This window comes from Rhizophagus irregularis, chromosome 15 (genome assembly GCF_026210795.1).
Source record: "Rhizophagus irregularis chromosome 15, complete sequence".
Taxonomy (NCBI): domain Eukaryota; kingdom Fungi; phylum Glomeromycota; class Glomeromycetes; order Glomerales; family Glomeraceae; genus Rhizophagus; species Rhizophagus irregularis.
The window spans coordinates 1,525,203-1,543,428 of record NC_089443.1 but is presented as its reverse complement, the minus strand read 5'-3'; the positions used below and the strand labels follow the sequence as shown (position 1 = coordinate 1,543,428).

The following is an 18,226-nucleotide window of genomic DNA, read 5'->3' as shown; positions in this document are numbered from 1 at the left end:
TCTAACGACATGGTAAGAAATCATTTTACGATAAGCTTAATGACTAGGTTTAGATGTTTATGTTATATATCATCGTTATCATTGCCAGGGTTATTATTTTTTAATTAAAAAACGTTAAGTCCCTATAAAAAAATTTTATCCGAATATTTCCATTATTTCTCCGTGTCTTCCGTAAAAATTCCGTGAAAATGATACATTCACGGATATCCGTGTTAGCGAGATGAAAATTTCCATGATTTAAGGCTATAAATTCCATTAAAATGATACATTCACGGAAAAAACATGGAAAGATAAACCACGGATCAGCAGGGAGTTCGACGTATACATAAACATAATTTGGCCACATTAAAAAATTACCACACTAGATGAGTTTGGTGGTAAATAAGAACAAAAATATTTTAATTTTAAGAATTTACTATAAAGAAATTTCTTCAGTCAAGAAACTTAGATAATTTTTCATCAACAATAAAGAAATATATACTTATTTTTCATCACAGATAAATTGGAATTATAGCAAAAAATCAAATTTAAGGAGCGATAAATATTGTAGAAAATAATGCATCACGAATCTAATAAGTGAAAATATTACTGGGCTACAATTACTCTACTTAACTAATATAATTAATCGTTTCCACCTTCAGGCATAAAATACTATTAGTAAAAATAATAATTTACTTGTACTTTATGCTCATTCAAATAAACAAGCTTGATTGTCGTTTTATTAAATCTTCTAATTTATTTTGAGCACGTTGAAATCCTTGCTTAGCAGATTTCTCGTACCAATAAATTGCTTTAATTATATCCTTTTCAGTTCCTTTTCCATATTCATATATAACAGCAAGATTATATTGAGCATTATTTAATCCTGAATTTGCTGCCTTGTAATATAATTCAAAGGCTTTTTCATAATTTATATCAACACCATCTCCATTATAATACATACCACCAAGATTATATTGAGCCACACTATTACCTAAATTTGCCGCTTGTTGATATAATTCCATAGCTTTATAATAATCTTTTTCAACACTTCTACCATCATAATACACACTGCCAAGATTGTTTAGAGCCATAATACTTCCTAGATTTGCCGCCTGTTGATATAACTCAAATGCTTTTTGATAATTAACACTAGTTCCAATACCATTATTAAAGAAATAACCAATTTTCAATAATCCTGAAGCATAACCCTTATTGGCTATTTTTTGGTAACATTTAAAAGCCAATTTTTCATCTTTTACAGTTCCACGGCCATTTTCATAGCATAATCCAACATAAAATTGTGCTAATATATGACATTGTTCTGACGCATCAATAAATAAATCAAATGCTTTCTTATTATCTTCGCTTGTTTCAATCCCTAAATAATTAAAATATCCAAGTAAGAATATAGAATCTGAATTATTTTGACTAATTAATAACCAACAATAAATTTCTGGTGAATTTATATTATTATTATCAAAATAATCACGAATATTTTTAGTATTTTTGATATGCGTTAATTCTTTTCCTTCATTAATTATTTTGAAAATATAATTTACTGTATCATTAACCATTTTATTTAAATTTTTTTTATTTTCATTTGTTAATGATGTAGATATTGTGTTCATTTTACCAAAATTTTGTATAATTTGAGACATTTCCCCATGTAATGAATTATTAATATTCGATAAAGTACCAATATTAATTGGATTAAAATTTTGTCCATCCGTTGATGTTGATCGAAGGCTTAATTCTGTTTGATAATTTTCTGTTATTATGTTTATTTTTGTCATAATTGCTTCTAATCTTTCTACTACTTGATTTATGGTTGGGCGTTTGTCTGGTTCGCCATTCCAACATCCTATAAAAACCACATAATAGTATAAGAGAGTTGAAAAAATTTTTTCAAAAAAAAAAAAATATTACATACTAGTATAAATCTCAACATAATCTTCAGGTGTATCGGGAACGGGTTCTTCTCTAAGACCCTGTAAAATTTCTAAAGCCAAATCAATATCATATTGTTCGCCTTCAGAATAAAAGGGAGGTTGACCACTAGATATCTCCCAAAGTAATACACCAACACTATAGACATCACTTTTTTCATTTAACGAAAATATTTGTGTTGAACTTTTATTTTTTCTTCGTCCCCTAAATCTTTTTGGATCAACGTAAGGAATTATTCCAAAAAGTTTTGATTGTGTGTTGGATGATGATTCAATTCTCTTCGACAACCCAAAGTCAGATAATTTGATATTGTTTCGATGGACCAGTACATTACCGGAATGCTGTAAGTACGTTATGATGTTAGGATATAACAAAAATACACAATAATACTTTTATATAATTAATAAAGTAGATTACCAAATCACGATGTATAATTCCTTCATTATGTAAACATGACACGGCACAGGCTAATTGGTACGCAAAGTTATATTTATTGTTCCATGTAAGACTATTGAAATTTTCCTTTAAATAATTTTTAAGAGGACCAGAATTAGCATATTCCATCACTAGCAAATAATTATTTGATTGAGAATTTTGGTTTTCTAATTATAAATAAGAAATAATCATTTTTTATTAAAATATACTTTTATAAAATCACGTTTTAAACATATAGTATATTAATTTTACTATACCTGGATCAAATTTTGCAATTCCATAAAATTTAATAATGTTATCATGAAATTGTTTATCCCGTTGAAGCTTAAGCTAGAATATCAATATTATATAAACTTAAAATGAGCAAATAAATATTATGAATTTTAAAATATTATATTCTGATTATTTCATAATTTATACCTCATGAACGATTTCTTTTGCAGTAACGTCATCAAGATTAAAAAAAGTTTTCAACGCAAAATATTGAGAATTTTTCCAACTCGCACGATAAACTTTTCCGAATCCTCCAGTGCCAATTTTTTGAATATCGCTAAAATTTTCATGTTCATAGAGTTTATAATACTCTTTAGAAACTGCTTCTTCAATCCAGTTAATCCATTCATTTGTATTTTTTGTGTTTTGCATTTTGATATTATTATTATTAGTAATCGTAGAGTATAATAGCAAGAGGCGAAAATAATTCTAAATGTGGATTCTTTTTTTAAATATATTTAAATGTCATACAATAAATGTACACAAAAGTAGTACAAATTAAGCCACCATGTTTAACAAAGTATATAGTTTGATTCGTAATTCCATTTTATAATGTTGGCCAAAATTCCTAATTCTGGCCTAAATCATATTATTTTCTTTAAGTTTGATATTATTGGCCGTACCACTAACATATTTAGCAAAAGTATTGCATAATAATTGCAGTAAATAATTATTTTATCTATAAAAAAGTTAAAACTTTTCTCTTCTAAATGGCAGAAAGGAATCCTTAAACATATCAACAGATAGGACTTGCGGTAGAGTATATATCCTCTCAACGCTTACCTGTCCAAACTTAGTAAATATTGTTCAACAAGTTCTAAAAATTTAACGGTACATTTTTAAGTTCCTCATCATTAGCCAAGTATTTTATAAATTTATTGGCTATAAAGATATTGATTTAAATGACTAAGGAAATTCGCAAATTGAAATATAAAAATATAAAATAATAATTCTGAACATTTAGTGTTTTGGAGTTTTAAATTTTCAATTTTTTTTTACTAAAAGGACAAATATAACGGATAAATTTTTTATTCTAAGTAAATGAAACCCCATGATTTCATGGACGCTATTATATTGTCTAACATATACTCTTTAATTACCTATTAATTAACACAATACGCAGTTTTTTGTTTTTAAATCGAAAAAATTTTTTGTACTAATTTAAATCTCTAAGTATTCTCATTTCTGCAGCGCAATTTACGTTGAAATAATTATATTCAGTACATTTTGACGTCAATGTGTAATGAAAATATCATAATGAACCGCTTTTAGCTTAATATATACAGTACCTTTAAACACACGTGATCAAATAAAAGTTTGACAAACCGCTCTAAATTAAGATAAAATATCGACTGCACCATATTTAATTAAATTATATAATTTACAAAAATTACGGAATAATTATTTTAAATGATAACAAATATCGAATTACTTTTATTAATTAAATATAATTTTATAAAGTTATTTAATTCTTTCTTCTTTTAAATATTAAAGACACTGGAAATATTTCCATAGTTCCACTACCATCACTTCCAATTCTTAATTTATCTTTATGAATACTATCTGTTGGTAAAGATACTTTATATTTCTTACTATAAATATAAAAAAAAAAATTATAATTTTAGATTAATTTTAATACTACGAAAATTATGAACATAAACTTACATATATCGCATAACATTATTCTTTGTTTAATAACCGAGAATTTAATTCCTATACATCTACTAATTTTTTAATAAAAAAAATAGATTATTAAATTTTTTTTTAAAAAAAAAATTTATATATATATTATGTTTTAACTTGCTATTACCACTACCAAAACCTAACCAAGCAGGATTAAAATTTTCAGGATCTTTCCAATTCCTTGGTGAATGATGACTTGCTATACAGTATACATATTATTTCTAATTTATCTAGCATTCTAGCATTACGTCTTACAACTCGAAATACACATTGATTTAAACATCTATTTTACACGAAATTTTCGCAAATCTATTTTGCCAAAGACTTTAAAAAATTTATAGCGTCATAAACCGACGGTTTATTGTTACTTTGCATTTGTTCTCCAAATTTGATTATATTATGTGATAGGCCTGTAATCCATATACTTGCATCCGTAATTAATCTTCCAACACCCCAAATATCAACTTCTCCACCATGACCTGCCTCAAATACTTCCGGAGTATGATTATCTTTTGCAAGGTGGCTTGCAGGTCGAGTTGGGGGACTATCAGAATCATCCCAATCTATTAGAATCCATTTCGATTTTTCATTGGACAGTCTTACAACGTGTGACCATCTGATGTCTTGATGAAATATTGGATCGTCTTCACTATGCAAAACCTATGTTGAAGAACGTCAAGTGAGAAATGCGCCAATAAACATGCACTTAGCAATTACTACATGCTTACCTCAAGTGTTTCAAGAATACAGATGATTGCGTTAAGAAGCTCTTCCTGGTTACTTGGATTAACTCTTATTCCCTTCGGTTCAAGATAAACCACAGCTCCATGTTTTTCATCGCAATAGGAAGCAAAAAGTTTGTCAACGTTTGGTACACCTTTAACCTCCAATTTCTTGTATATGTTCCTGAGTTTTTCAACACGTCCATAATTGATTGCAGGATAAGAATGTGTAAAGGTCTTTTTAACTTTCGTGGCACACACTTCGATAATCTTATCACTCCTGCAAATAGAATGAGAAAAAGAACATTATCAGAACGTGAAATATTTCAAATCAAATTCTTTAACTCACCTTTTAACTGGATAAAATTCAGGAAAATCGTGTAATCCAATCGCATTGTGAATTGATTCAATGATTAAACTTAGGTTTATCATCCGTCGCAAATGAAGAATCCTCTGCGCCTTAGTCTGTAAGTCTGATTTTGCGATGTTGAAAATATTTGGCTCGGTAGACCCGGGCTGTGGTGAACAAATAGCAACAAATTCAACAGTGGGCCCATTTGCATAATATCCTACGATGACAAACCTGCATTAACATATAGGTAATTATGTTTATTTGAAAATTGATATAATGCCTCACCAAGTATATATGGGGCGGGTTCGTAAGTCCAAACGAGTTTGTTCCCAAGTTCAGCTCTTGGATCCTCATTAAGAAATGATTTCTCCTCACCTCTGAAAAGACAGGCATTACTGAGAAGGAAGCCATAGTCTGGCCGATCTCTGTTAGTACTCATGTGTTTGGAGGTATTCCGGACAAAATTACCATCAGGAAGAAGCAATTCCAAAGGGTATCGAATGTTATTATCCCAGAATGAAACGAAGGAATATTCAGTCCCAACGTTTGAGGGTGGATTGTTCCATAAAGATGCAGAAACAAATTTACTATAAAATCCGAAGGAGTTTTCAAATTTGCTAACACAAAATAATATATTGAGGTCTTTTGAAGTGCACAAATCTTCAAAGTTATTTGATATTAAGCAATCGTATTGATATTGAAGAAGTGGTATCTTTAAATCTTCGGAAAGAGGTCTTTCTAGGAAGCCAACAAGTTCGTTGACCGGAGGGAGTGTTGGCTTGGGTCTTTTTTTAAAATTTTCTAGAGTTCGAGCACTAACGTCCACGACGTCTACGACTCTCTTTCTTTTAAGTTCTATAAATTATCTGTTAATTAAGCGTCACGTTCGAGCTAACCAAACATTACGACGCAAAGGCTTACCTTGATGTTCATCTAAATTGGGTTAGGAGACCAAAAAGGGTTAGTTAGTTATCGAACAAGAATAGCAGGTCTTTGATGGGTAAACCAACTTACTGTTAACCTGAAAAGCTTTACAAATTTCTTCAGATGTGATATTCGGAAATAATTTTTTGTATTCTTTAGCAAACTCTAGAAAGTTCATTTTAATTTTGTCGTAGCAATAAATTAACTTTCATCAAGCTATATGAGCGCGTGATTTAAAATTAACTTTTATCAATGTATGCGCGCCTAACTTCATTGATTAAGAACGCGTTTTGCAAGTTAGAAGTATGAGGTTATAAGAATTGATTAGATTCATCCTGAAATATATTATATCGAATTATATCATCCCAATACATTATGACTTATTTTTTGTTACATCATACATGTTAAAAAAAATAAAAATAATAAACCCGATATGGGCGAAACTTTATTGATTTTTTTTTTAAATTTCAAAAGTGATTGAACTAGAGAAACAAGGAAAAGAGAGAAACATATGATGCTATCAAAGAGGGAGTACGCGGATTCTAGGCCATTTAATGCGAGTCCCAGCATCAAGTTATTTCTTTGTTCTCACATTTACGAAAAATATCTATAACTAATTTGTTTCTATCACTAGGTTTCTCAGATTTCGAAATACTTTATCCCACCCATATTACAAAATTTTAGTATATCTATATCACCCCACCCACATAGTCTATGTAAAAGATTATTCCCCGCAAGAGAACTTTTCCGAGAGGAAGTAATTTCGATTCTATAGGAAGAATTCGAAGATTAGCAATGAGATATAAAAAAATAATTAATGCAGACGTATTTCCTATTCATACTCACCACTACGACTCATTTTCATAACATTCCATTCCGCCTGAAATTTGTTGCTTAGGTAATTCGATTTTTTTTTATCGCCAGTACGATACTGCGCCAAGTATCAAGAATTCGGCACGTGAAGATGCTTGCCGGAAAATTTTGGCCATCCTTAACCTGACCCACCGGTCCAGATGCTTATTCTGGACCAGTCAACTTTTGATTGGCTAATCAGCCCTTTTATTACATAACTCCAGCATAATTTATTTTATCTCTTACTCTTCCTATCTTTCACTCTTTCTCTATTCTTTTTTGTGGTATGTTAGTACTTAGTATTTCATATTTCATTTCAGTTTGTATATTTTAATTTTAATTGTATTTATTGTAGTTTTATGATAATACTAAATGTTTTTTATTTTCTTTTTGAAGAGTTTTATGATATATTGATATTATTCTGGAAATCAAGTGTTTTTTTTTTAAGTTTTGGGGTTAAGCAAAGTTGTTCAAAAAAGGTTGTAAATTACACATTTATAACAAAACTTTTAAAGTTAATATAATACTATTACTTTGTACTTTTGTTTTGATATTAACGTTAAAATAATTTTAATAATAAAATTACAGTAAAAAATAATGTAAAGACCTTTTTTATAAAGTTATATATGCAATTTTACTTATTTATTAATAAAGTTTAATAAAATGCATACCAAAATACAAAATTTAAATAACATATTACTTTAAAACGGTAGTATTAAATGCTTTAAAAAAAGGCATTTCGTAACTTTTTTTTTAAAAAAAACGCGAATTGTTTTTTTTTCCAAGACAAATGTTACACAAAACAATCTCATCCAATTAGATTTGCTGGTCCAGGATAAGCATCTGGACCGTGGCCCAGGATAAGGATGCTCGAAAATTTTATTGAGGAGCGTGATGTTAAGGCATGTGATGAGATTCATGTAATTAATTTCACTGCGCCTATTATACGCATAATTATTTCTCATCACATTTCTTATTATCAGCCTCAAAATCGGCTATAATTACATATATTTCAACTTGTGTATTTATTTAATTTTTAAATTCTTTTTACGGCTTGATGAAAGACTTTTTAAGACAGCTGAAATTAATGACAAATTTGGGGTTCCATATACTAGAAGGGACAAAAGTGAGATTAAACGGAAGGCAAAAGCTATGACACGAAAAGGTAAATAATAATAATAAATATAATTTAACCATTTATTCTAAAAATTGATATTAATTCAATAGATACTAATAAAAGAAGTCAAAAGGTGACTTCTAATAAGGAATTAAAAAGTAAGCTATTTATTAAATATCAATATAATATTCTTGTTTACAGTCGGCTCTCGTTATAGCGAATTTTGATATAACGAATTATTTGGTATAACGAATCTTTAGTGTTGTACCAATTTTAACATATAAAAAAAAAAATTTGCTATAACGAATATTACTAATTAAATGCTGTATACCGTTTAACGAAGTAAGTCTATAAACTGTACATAATAAAATGACTCTTTTTATACCGAATTTCTTTTTATAACGAACTTTTTTTAATACAACGAAGATATTTTGTGTAACATACGTTGTACATAACATAAGAAATCATAATATACCACAATATACCAAAGTTTCATATGTTATACCAGATTTTCCCATTATATCGAAATTCGCTATATTTTATTAACGAATTTTCTTATAACGAAGGCCTGATTGGCCAAACCACCAACTTCGTTATATCGAGAGCCGACTGTATTTATTAATTAATCATTTAATTTCTTTTAATTATATTAGAAAAAGTACTATTACAGGATGTAACTAATAGAGAGAAGCTGGAAAAAAAGGGAAAAGAAAGGCGTCCACAAGTGAAAATACCTCAAAAGCCAAAAGAAGTAGAATTGATATTAATGAAAGTGATAGTGAACGAGAAATTTCAAAACTAGAAATAGAAGAACGTAAGATGAAATTGGCAGAAAGACGTACAGCAGATCGCAAAGCCCAAGCAGAGATCGAGAAACTAGAATTGGAAAATCTTATATAGGTTTTTTTATCATATCTATATAATCTATATAAATAAATTTAATTCCTTATGAGTAAATATTGTCATATCTTTGTAAATGTTTGTTTATAATAAAGATACTTCATTTTTTTTTTTGCAAATCCTAATCTTATGTATGGTGAAAATAAGTATAGCATAAGTTCATTTTGATGTATGGATTGTATGGATATAATCAAAGCATACATATAATCACCTAACCATACGTGGTAATAGATCGGTCTAGGCCTTTCCTTATTTGGTAATAAACAATGTAGATCTGTATGGTACGTGTGTGATATTTAACTATACACTACAAGATCTGCGAGATATAAATCCATACATATGTTTACTGTCGCGGTTGCCTTATTTTATATTATTCAAGACATATAACTATCCCAGCGGTTACGGCACTATGCACTAACACGTGAAAATTGCCGGTGACAGATTTCGCCGAAAAAACTGTCCCTCAGATAAATATAAACAGTGATAGCCAATCTCTACACATCATAATAATCTATGGTTATGCGGGTTAGGATCTTTATTGTGAATTTGTTCGTTTACTGAAACAAATTTGGTTCTATTATTCGATAGCATGCTGCACGCCAGAGTATTTATTGAGGATTACTAAATAATCACTAGTAGGTCTTATTGTATGCAGGTTAGAATCTTTTTCACCTAAAAAAAATAGTTATTTGCACCGTTGTTTTTGGAAATATAAAAGATTAATCCTATTAACTGGTTGCATGCGATGATCACTCAATCAGGTCTTAGTATTATGATGCACAACATATATAAATAACTTTACTACCTGTTACAATATCCAACAAAATGCTTCATTTAAAATGTCTTCTCTTTGGAATTATTCTCTTATCATCCTTTGGTTCAGCTTTTGCTGAGGATTATGATCCTAAACAAGACGTTTTCGACCTAATAATTAGTACGCTTGTTCCTACGCTTATAATTTTTTTATATGACACGAAAGAAACAAAAGATGAAAAAAAATCAGAAGCTAATAGAGAGTCAGAAAGTGAATTAGAAGCAAACAATAAAAGTAGACAAAAACTACCCATACTCAATAAAATTAGACAAGGACTATCCCATGTTAAAATTAAACGAGCTTTCGATGACTTTCTTTTTTTATTATCCCTTTTTGTATTGCCATGTATAGTGCTTTATAAACATCATAAGGAATTCGCAATACCCATCTGGATTCCAATCCTTTTTGGAGTTACAGCTGGCTTTGTTTTCTTTACAATCATAAGCCATTATATTATTAGCTATAGCGACATAGTATTAAATGATTGGGGAATAGAACTTGGACTTTTAGGTCTTTTTATTGATTTTAGTCATGTTATTTCTGACATTTGTTTCATATTTTATACCAAAAGTATCTCTGAGAATAATTTCACGTATGTTTTCATCTATTTACATGCAGTAACCGGAATCTTGGGATCAGTTTTACTGCTTCCTTACATATGTTTGGGCATATTATTTATTTTAAGAAAGATATTAGACCTTTTTTCTAGTAAATTCGAACCTAATCTTGATCTTTTTTTTTATCTTTTGGTTAGAGTAGAACCTATTTTAAGGAAATTAGATATAACATTAACTTTCATTTGGACACCAATAGTCCAAATGTTAAACATGTCGCTCTTTTCTGGTAATGACTATTATTGGATGAAATTAATATTGGCATTAAACCTGATTTACTTCTCAAGAGTTATAAATTATGCTGAAAAAAACGTCCAAATATCGATAGTTGATAATGTACCATTCGGTATGCTATATATTGTCTTTTATGTCCTTCGCAACTATAAATGGCCGGAGAACTGTTGAATACTAGTCTTTTAATGATATAAATTTCATTAAAATCTGGATTATTAAAAACAAAGATGTGTAGTTTAAAATTTTTGAAACAACCCCTAAAATATAGAAGCATTATTTTGAAATTTTTTATATTACTTCGTCCATGATGTGTAGAAAAAATGGAATCCCAACGGATGTAGCAGTATTTTTTTTTACGTAATTGTACTATAAGCGTTATGTCGCTCCACGCATATTTAATATAGATTATCCAAGGACAAAACGTGTAAAAAATTCTTAAGAATTTCTGAGAACCGAAGAAAATTTCTTGTAGAGTTTTGAAGAAATAAAGATGAAAATATTTAAGCGCCCGATACAGAGCGTATAGAACTTTAAACAATCAGAAGTTTTTTAATAAAGCAATAAATACGCATTTTCTTATATATGGGAATAAAGTAAATTATCATCATTAGCGATGGTACTATTACAGAGTTGATATTTAATACGATAATTGAAAAAAATGTTTATAATAAAGTTTCTTATTGGCTATATAAAAAGTTATTATTTAGTATAAAAATTGACAATGGAAATATCAGTAAAGTGATTCCATTAGAAATTTCGCAATTAAAGCTTCGGGAAATGCTTATCTAAGGCCAATTGATTTCGACAATATACGAATTAACGGAATAAGATTCGCACGAGAGTTTTTGTTGAAATGTAACACCTTTCTTTCCAATGATGCCATGTAATGAATAAGGAGCTAACGTTATCCGTTTTAATGATCCAAGTTACTAGTAGCCTCTCTTTCAGAGATAGCAAGGTTCACTAAATTATTTTGCAACACGCTTTGTCCATTATATCGATTGCATGAAGTGATAGTACCCTCCAGGCATTGTACATGTACATCTAGCCATATTTATTTTTGATTTTCGATCCACATTACGAAGTGTGCTTCGCCCAGTTCACTAATGCCCTCTCAAGGCAACTATGTAATACCTTGATAATATCATGAACCCTTGTTAATGACGCAATCATTTCATTGTGAAACGAAAACGCCTAATCAACTACAGTGGGAAAAAACACTATAATTAAAGTGCATATAATGATTTATTGTGTCCGTAGAAAAATTGTTGATTTATTTAACTAATGTGTGGTGTACAAGAGCGTGGCAATTGTTTACAGTTGCACATATCTTTAGCCAGGAACCTTGGCTGGCATTATGAATTGATCAGGCACGAGTTAGTTACAGCACTGTTACAACGTTGCGCAAAATGTATTCAATCAAATTGACTTATATTGTCACATTGCGTCTTGGAATAGTACAAGATTATATTTTGCCTAACAACGAGATTGTGACTCAAGGTCACGGTTGCCTTACTTCATATTTATTTTCCGCAACTACTAACAAAATAGGAATATATACATATATACAGCAAATCGACAAATGATCATTATTTTCTTTCACTTCGGCGATGTATTGACAGTCACTGTATGAAAGACTAGTAAAAAAAACCTACATTATTGCAAAAAAGAATAAAAAAGAAATTGTAACATCTGGAACACCTGAGATGCTTTTAGTCGATTTCCAATTAACTTAATCAAGCGGGTTCTATTCATATCTTCTTTGTTTAAGAAAGTTTCATTTCACGAATCTAGTTGTAAATGCTGTAGCAAGGTAAAAAAATATTAACGTTACTAAGGTCCTTTAACAGATTAGTTTCATATGGGCAAATTACCATTTTTTAGGTCCGGATTTGTGGAGCTTGTAAAATTGAAGCAGGTCCTTTTCAGGATGTTAACTACAAAAAGTGAGAATAATTCTTTGACAGAGACTTGTGAGTCAAATTTCAATTATCCTGGTGGTGATAAGATATTTCGGATTTATACTATTTTTATTGACAGCCTTTTTTCGGACAGCCTTTTTTCGAACAGTAACTTACGAAAACAAGTGTATATATAATAAACAACAATGAGATAAATTTCATCTAATTCAAACATTCTTCTAGATAAAGATTCCTTTTTGTATTTAGTATAAAAACAATAAAATAATCTAATGAAATAAATAATTTTCAACAAATGTCCATTCGGTGAAATGGGCCGACAAAATGTAATTCGGTGAGATGGGGTTTCGGTGAAATGGTATTTTGGTGAAATGTCCCTTCAGCGAAACATCCCTTCGGAGAAATGGATTTCGGCGAGAAGTCCCGATACCGTCCACACGCGAGCGTATCTCACCTTTTTATATAATTATTTGCAGCGAGTCTAAGATCGATTTTGAAACCAATCTTTGGAGAAATACAATCGCATCACGAAATCTGATCGTTCAGGACTCTTTAATTCACAATAGAAAATGTCTACATATAAAGTTGAGAAGAGGTTTCGCTTTGATCTGTGCATCGAATCAACACTTATTTATAATCACGTGACTGGTGATTTGCACCAAACTGATGAAATCTGCCTACGAAAGCATTACATTTAGATAATCATGATATTATAGCTACGCCATAGAATTGTCTTCAAGTTGCATTGGGTATGGATTATTTTGAGCGAATTTTCAAGGCAATGAAGCCCAAGCTATATCTTGGATAAGGTCAAACAACGAATTCTAGAAACTAAATTATCAAACTCAAAAACAAATCCAAAGTTTTTATATTAAAAAAACATATCTTATATATCTTATATATCTTATAATCAGATGACCTATAATTAACTTTGTACAAAAATCGATTTATTATATAATTTAGATCTTTTTTTTTTACAAAAAAATATTACAAAACCTAAACAAATGATCATTAAATAAAATACTATTCTGTTCTTCTTTTAAAAATTAATGGTATTGGATGTGGTCCCATGGTCCCACTATTGGCATGATCAATTTGTAATTTTTTCTTATGAATACTATCTGCTGGTAATGACACTTCATATTTTCTTACTATATAATTATGAAAAAAAACATCCAATTTTAGTAAAATAATGATTAAAAACTATTAAGTTCACGAACATAAACTTACATAAAGCGCATAAAATTATTCTTTGTTCAATAAGCGAGAAATTAGTTCCTAAACATCTAATATAACGATAAAAAAATAGATTACTAAATTTTTTTTTTTTAAAAAAAAAAATTTATATATAATTCAAATGTTTTAACTTACGATCTGTTACCACCACCAAAACTTAACCAGGAATAATTATTATGTCTTTCATTCTCAAATCTTTCAGGAATAAATTTTTCAGGATCTTCCCAATTCTTTGATGAGTGATGAACTCCATAAATGAATAATATCATAGGGGTTTTTGCTGGAATTACATAATCACGAAATCTAACATCATGTATAGGATATCTTCGAGGTAATTGTGCGATCTATCATATAGATTTAAAAGAAAAATTAACGTTGATGAATGAAATTGAAATTGAACGATTGAACGTTAAAGAAGTCAAATAGCACATACTGGAGGATATAATCTTAAATTTTCATTTATGACCATATTCATATATTTTAATTCTTTTTGTTGTTCCATACTTGGTGTTAAATCATCACCAAGAACACGTAATATTTCTTCACGAACTTTACTTTGTGCATCCTAATTCAATAAAGAAAAAAAATAAAGATTATTATATTAATAAAAAGAAAAAACTATTATAATGAAATTCTTAAAATTTAATAATACCTTATGAACGGCCAAAAGATATAAAATAGTTGTTAAAGCGTTCGCGGCTAATTTCATTAATAAAGGATTTTTATATTAAATAGTCCTTCACTAACGCTCCGGACAATAAATATAATAAACAAAACAAACAATAAATACATGAATTAATTTTTCTTACTAGTATCGTGACCAGCCAACATAAAAATTGCAATATTATACTATAAAAAAATATAATTCAGTTAATTGATAATTAAAATATAAATTTTTTCAAAATTTTTGAACCTTACTCTTAATTCTTCGTTTGTCAAAGTTTGATTTTCTGGATCATTGCAAGCATTTATCATATACTCTAACAAATCTGCGGAATTATTATTTATCTTTTCATCCAACTCTCCTAATTGCATCGATTTACGTTTGTTCTCAACTATTCCATCATATAAATTATTAAGTTTTGCTAATTTTTTACGTGCTTCAAAACGTGGAAAATAATTAAGAAATGGTAAAAGTAAATATAATGGTTTGCTCAATTCTTCAATCACTTCGTTATAAGCAGTAACATAAACGTTTTCTGGATCCTCAAGATTCTAAGTTTGAAAAAATTAATAAATATTAATTAATTAATTATAAAATAAGTAAATTGATTGTATCATACATTAAAATCGAAACCAAAGGCGGCTTTTCCAAGAACATCCAAAGTTAATCTATGCATGAGATTTTTGACCTCTATAGGTTGATTATCAAACTTTTCCATAACGGTCAATAACTTTAAAGTAGATTCAACAAACACATGTTTTGGTAAATTTTTAAAAGCAGGATTTGCAATACGACTAAATAAATAAATAAATATATATATATAAAGAGAATTAATTAATAAATTCCAATTAAACAAATGAAACAATTGAAAAAAATACCGATGACGTCTCCAAACCTATATAATCAAATATCAATTAATTAGCTTCAGAAAAATCATTCCGATCACGTAAGAATTGATATATTCAGAAAGAATACTAACATCACCGTTAGACATTACTACATTTGTACCATAAAATTTACTCAATAAAGATCCAGGAAATGATTCTTCTAACGTAGCCTTAGCATACAAATCTAAATTCGTAAAAATAATGTTAAAAATCAAATAAATTAAATTATAATTCAAATCAACTAACAGGATTTCTAACCTGATTTAGTAACTATATCTTTAGCCAAATCTAAATCTGTTACCAAGAGAACCCATTCTTTATTGAACCAAAACTAAATAAAAAGATTTTTTCTTAAAAAATTTCACTTTATATACTTTATATGATAAAAAAAAAATAAATAAAACGTATAAAGAAATATTACCCTTCCAATCCCATCTTTTTCTAAAGCACGACGTGTATATTCCCAACGCTTATCTGGTCCACCTTTAGTGAATATATGAAAAAGAAGATCTAAATAACTGAATGTTGGTATATTTTTAATTCCCTCAGGTACTTTTAAATTCTTAAAAAATCTAAGGATTCTCCAAACTAAATAAGCTAAAAAAGCTAATATAATTATTTGAAACATTTTAATGACAAAACCGTTACAATAAAAGAACTAAATGAGAATGAAAGATGGAAAAGCGGGATAATCTCGGCCCATAATTGATCACCATAACATAAATAGTAAACGACACATTTTTTAGTTCCAACCAGAATTAGTATTGTAATTCTGGATTTCCTTACTAGGATAATACTAGGATCAAAAATAAAGTTGCGGTCCAACTTTTTTCCCATCCCGAATCGGGGTTTTATTTATTTGCTTGAAATATATGATTTGTTTAAATAATAATAATATAAATAAGAGTTCATCTGCTTTTACCTATGCATTGTTTATTTATTCTTTTTTTTTACTGCGTAGATTTAAAAACCAAAAAAAGCTTGTTATTTCCGGTCATCAAATTACTTTTTTAAGTAATCGTTATTTAAATTTAATTAGCCCAACTTATAATAATAGATAAACCGTCATAATTGACGTCAAGGAAATCACCCGATATATTAATTTGATACATGATAATCCCAATTAACCAACTTATTGGGAAATATTTTAAGGGTGAAACCATCTCTTAAAAATTTAAAACCATCAAAAAAGCATCCGTTAAAAAAAAATTTAAGATTTATTTTTTATTGTTATAATTTTTGGCCAAAATAAGAAAAATTTGAAACAATAATTTTTTTTTCTTTGTTTGAACGCTTCCAAAACAGGTTATCGTTATTTTGAAAAATTGAACGGAAAATCTCTAAAAAGGTAAAAATTTATTTATTTTCGTTGCATTGTTTATATTATTAGTTTTCACTACGCTGAATTTCGTGATACAAACTAGAAATCAGGAATAATTATTATAATTATTATTATAATGAGAGAGAGGGGATAAGGATTAATAAGACATTATAATAATAGAAAGGATATCTTAAATATATAATTATTTTCTAAAATGAAATTAGTGAAATTTAAATACTTCAAATTTAACGAGACATTTAACATCATTACACAACATATAATCTAAACTTTAACTAATTAACTACTTCCGTTTTAAGATAAATAATTATTATCATTATGTTAATAAGCTGCTGATACCGGATATGATAGTCCGATGATTCACTTCAATGAAAACTTTTTTATAACGAATCGAACGAAATTTCTACACATCAGAAAAATAAATGAATCATTATCATTCCGAAAAAAATTGATTATTTATAGAATTTATGATATATAATGTGCTTGATGTCTCGTGTGTGGTACAATTTTTACATATCAATGCAATGATCCCCACTTTTATTTTTAATGTGATGCAGGAGCTAAATTTACGAATTTTTTTTCATGGTGATATTTGTTATATTGGCTTTATTATTTATTGTTTTTATTATTTTTCTATTATTTTTATATTATTTTTATATTTTTTCATTTTTTTTTAATTTTTTTTCATTTCTTTTTAGTTCTTTTCATATATTTCATTAATTTTCTTTTAATAATTCCAAAACTCATTATAAATATATTTTCAATTATTTATAAAAATCCTTTTAATTAGAGATGATTAACGTTTAAATTTTAAATGGGTCCATCCAATAAATCTTTTGCTTAATTAATTAATTTACTACTATTTGTGTAATCGCGTGTTTTACATTTGTACGCATAACAAACAACACAACAAATATTACAATTTATATAGTCAGTTATAATCTAATTTCGATTGGGGGTTTATTTTTTATTAATGATATTATTCGTTTACCTTTTTTATATAATTATTGACTATTTACCATACTTAAAAAAATTACTGTATAAATTAATTTTGGGAAAGTCTTACGATTATGTATTAGATCTGTTTTAAATAAAAACGTTACACATTTGTGATTTCTTTTTTCCTCCCTCACCCCTTATATTTAGTATTGAATTTTTCGATTCCCTCTTTTTTTTTTTAGCGCTAATTCAATTTTTTCTCTTTCATTAAAAAAATATTTATTTATTTTTGTTTGATTAGAATATCCTGGTTCTTTATCTTTTGTCTTTTAGTAAAAAAAAAATTGAATTTAGCGCGATCACTTTTTTTTTATGAATTTATTAAAATAAAAT

At 28.3% G+C, this 18,226-nt stretch overlaps 5 protein-coding genes across 5 annotated transcripts; 2 read left to right on the top strand and 3 right to left on the bottom strand.

Moving 5' to 3' along the window:
* Window positions 1-370: 370 nt before the first annotated feature.
* OCT59_007064 (uncharacterized protein) lies at window positions 371-3,070 on the bottom strand. Its single transcript, XM_025324768.2, has 5 exons — window positions 2,785-3,070; window positions 2,622-2,694; window positions 2,347-2,531; window positions 1,913-2,270; window positions 371-1,843 (listed from the first exon to the last, which is right to left on the bottom strand). Exons 1-5 carry the CDS (start codon window positions 3,007-3,009, stop codon window positions 693-695), a joined length of 1,992 nt encoding a protein of 663 aa, XP_025184579.1. The 5' UTR covers window positions 3,010-3,070; the 3' UTR covers window positions 371-692.
* Window positions 3,071-4,102: 1,032 nt separating this feature from the next.
* OCT59_007063 (uncharacterized protein) lies at window positions 4,103-6,496 on the bottom strand (the record flags this gene model as incomplete). Its single annotated transcript, XM_025309092.2, has 8 exons — window positions 4,103-4,229; window positions 4,438-4,519; window positions 4,689-4,980; window positions 5,049-5,322; window positions 5,392-5,611; window positions 5,680-6,249; window positions 6,316-6,327; window positions 6,409-6,496. The coding sequence occupies 8 exons, from the start codon at window positions 6,494-6,496 to the stop codon at window positions 4,103-4,105; spliced, it is 1,665 nt and encodes a 554-aa protein (XP_025184580.2).
* Window positions 6,497-8,036: 1,540 nt separating this feature from the next.
* OCT59_007062 (uncharacterized protein) lies at window positions 8,037-9,187 on the top strand (the record flags this gene model as incomplete). The annotated part of the gene is made up of 5 exons (XM_066145820.1): window positions 8,037-8,090; window positions 8,245-8,335; window positions 8,398-8,420; window positions 8,489-8,530; window positions 8,972-9,187. 5 exons carry the CDS (start codon window positions 8,037-8,039, stop codon window positions 9,185-9,187), a joined length of 426 nt encoding a protein of 141 aa, XP_065998473.1.
* An 825-nt stretch (window positions 9,188-10,012) lies between these two features.
* On the top strand, window positions 10,013-11,020 carry OCT59_007061 (uncharacterized protein; the record flags this gene model as incomplete). The annotated part of the gene is made up of 1 exon (XM_025329533.1): window positions 10,013-11,020. The coding sequence occupies one exon, from the start codon at window positions 10,013-10,015 to the stop codon at window positions 11,018-11,020; it is 1,008 nt and encodes a 335-aa protein (XP_025184581.1).
* Window positions 11,021-13,695: 2,675 nt separating this feature from the next.
* On the bottom strand, window positions 13,696-16,183 carry OCT59_007060 (uncharacterized protein; the record flags this gene model as incomplete). Its single annotated transcript, XM_025314721.2, has 12 exons — window positions 13,696-13,919; window positions 13,999-14,054; window positions 14,140-14,348; window positions 14,438-14,569; window positions 14,657-14,703; window positions 14,814-14,853; window positions 14,923-15,219; window positions 15,288-15,462; window positions 15,547-15,563; window positions 15,648-15,739; window positions 15,814-15,886; window positions 15,977-16,183. The coding sequence occupies 12 exons, from the start codon at window positions 16,181-16,183 to the stop codon at window positions 13,792-13,794; spliced, it is 1,473 nt and encodes a 490-aa protein (XP_025184582.2). The 3' UTR covers window positions 13,696-13,791.
* Window positions 16,184-18,226: the final 2,043 nt, after the last annotated feature.

Bases quoted from the DNA above. Each gene is read 5' to 3' on its own strand.
- OCT59_007064 (XM_025324768.2), bottom strand. From the start codon at position 3,009: ATGCAAAACACAAAAAATACAAATGAATGGATTAACTGGATTGAAGAA. The intron at 2,695-2,784 runs GTATAAATTATG...TTGATATTCTAG, and splicing joins CAAAAGAAATCGTTCATGAG to CTTAAGCTTCAACGGGATAA. The intron at 2,271-2,346 runs GTAATCTACTTT...ACGTACTTACAG, and splicing joins GAATTATACATCGTGATTTG to CATTCCGGTAATGTACTGGT.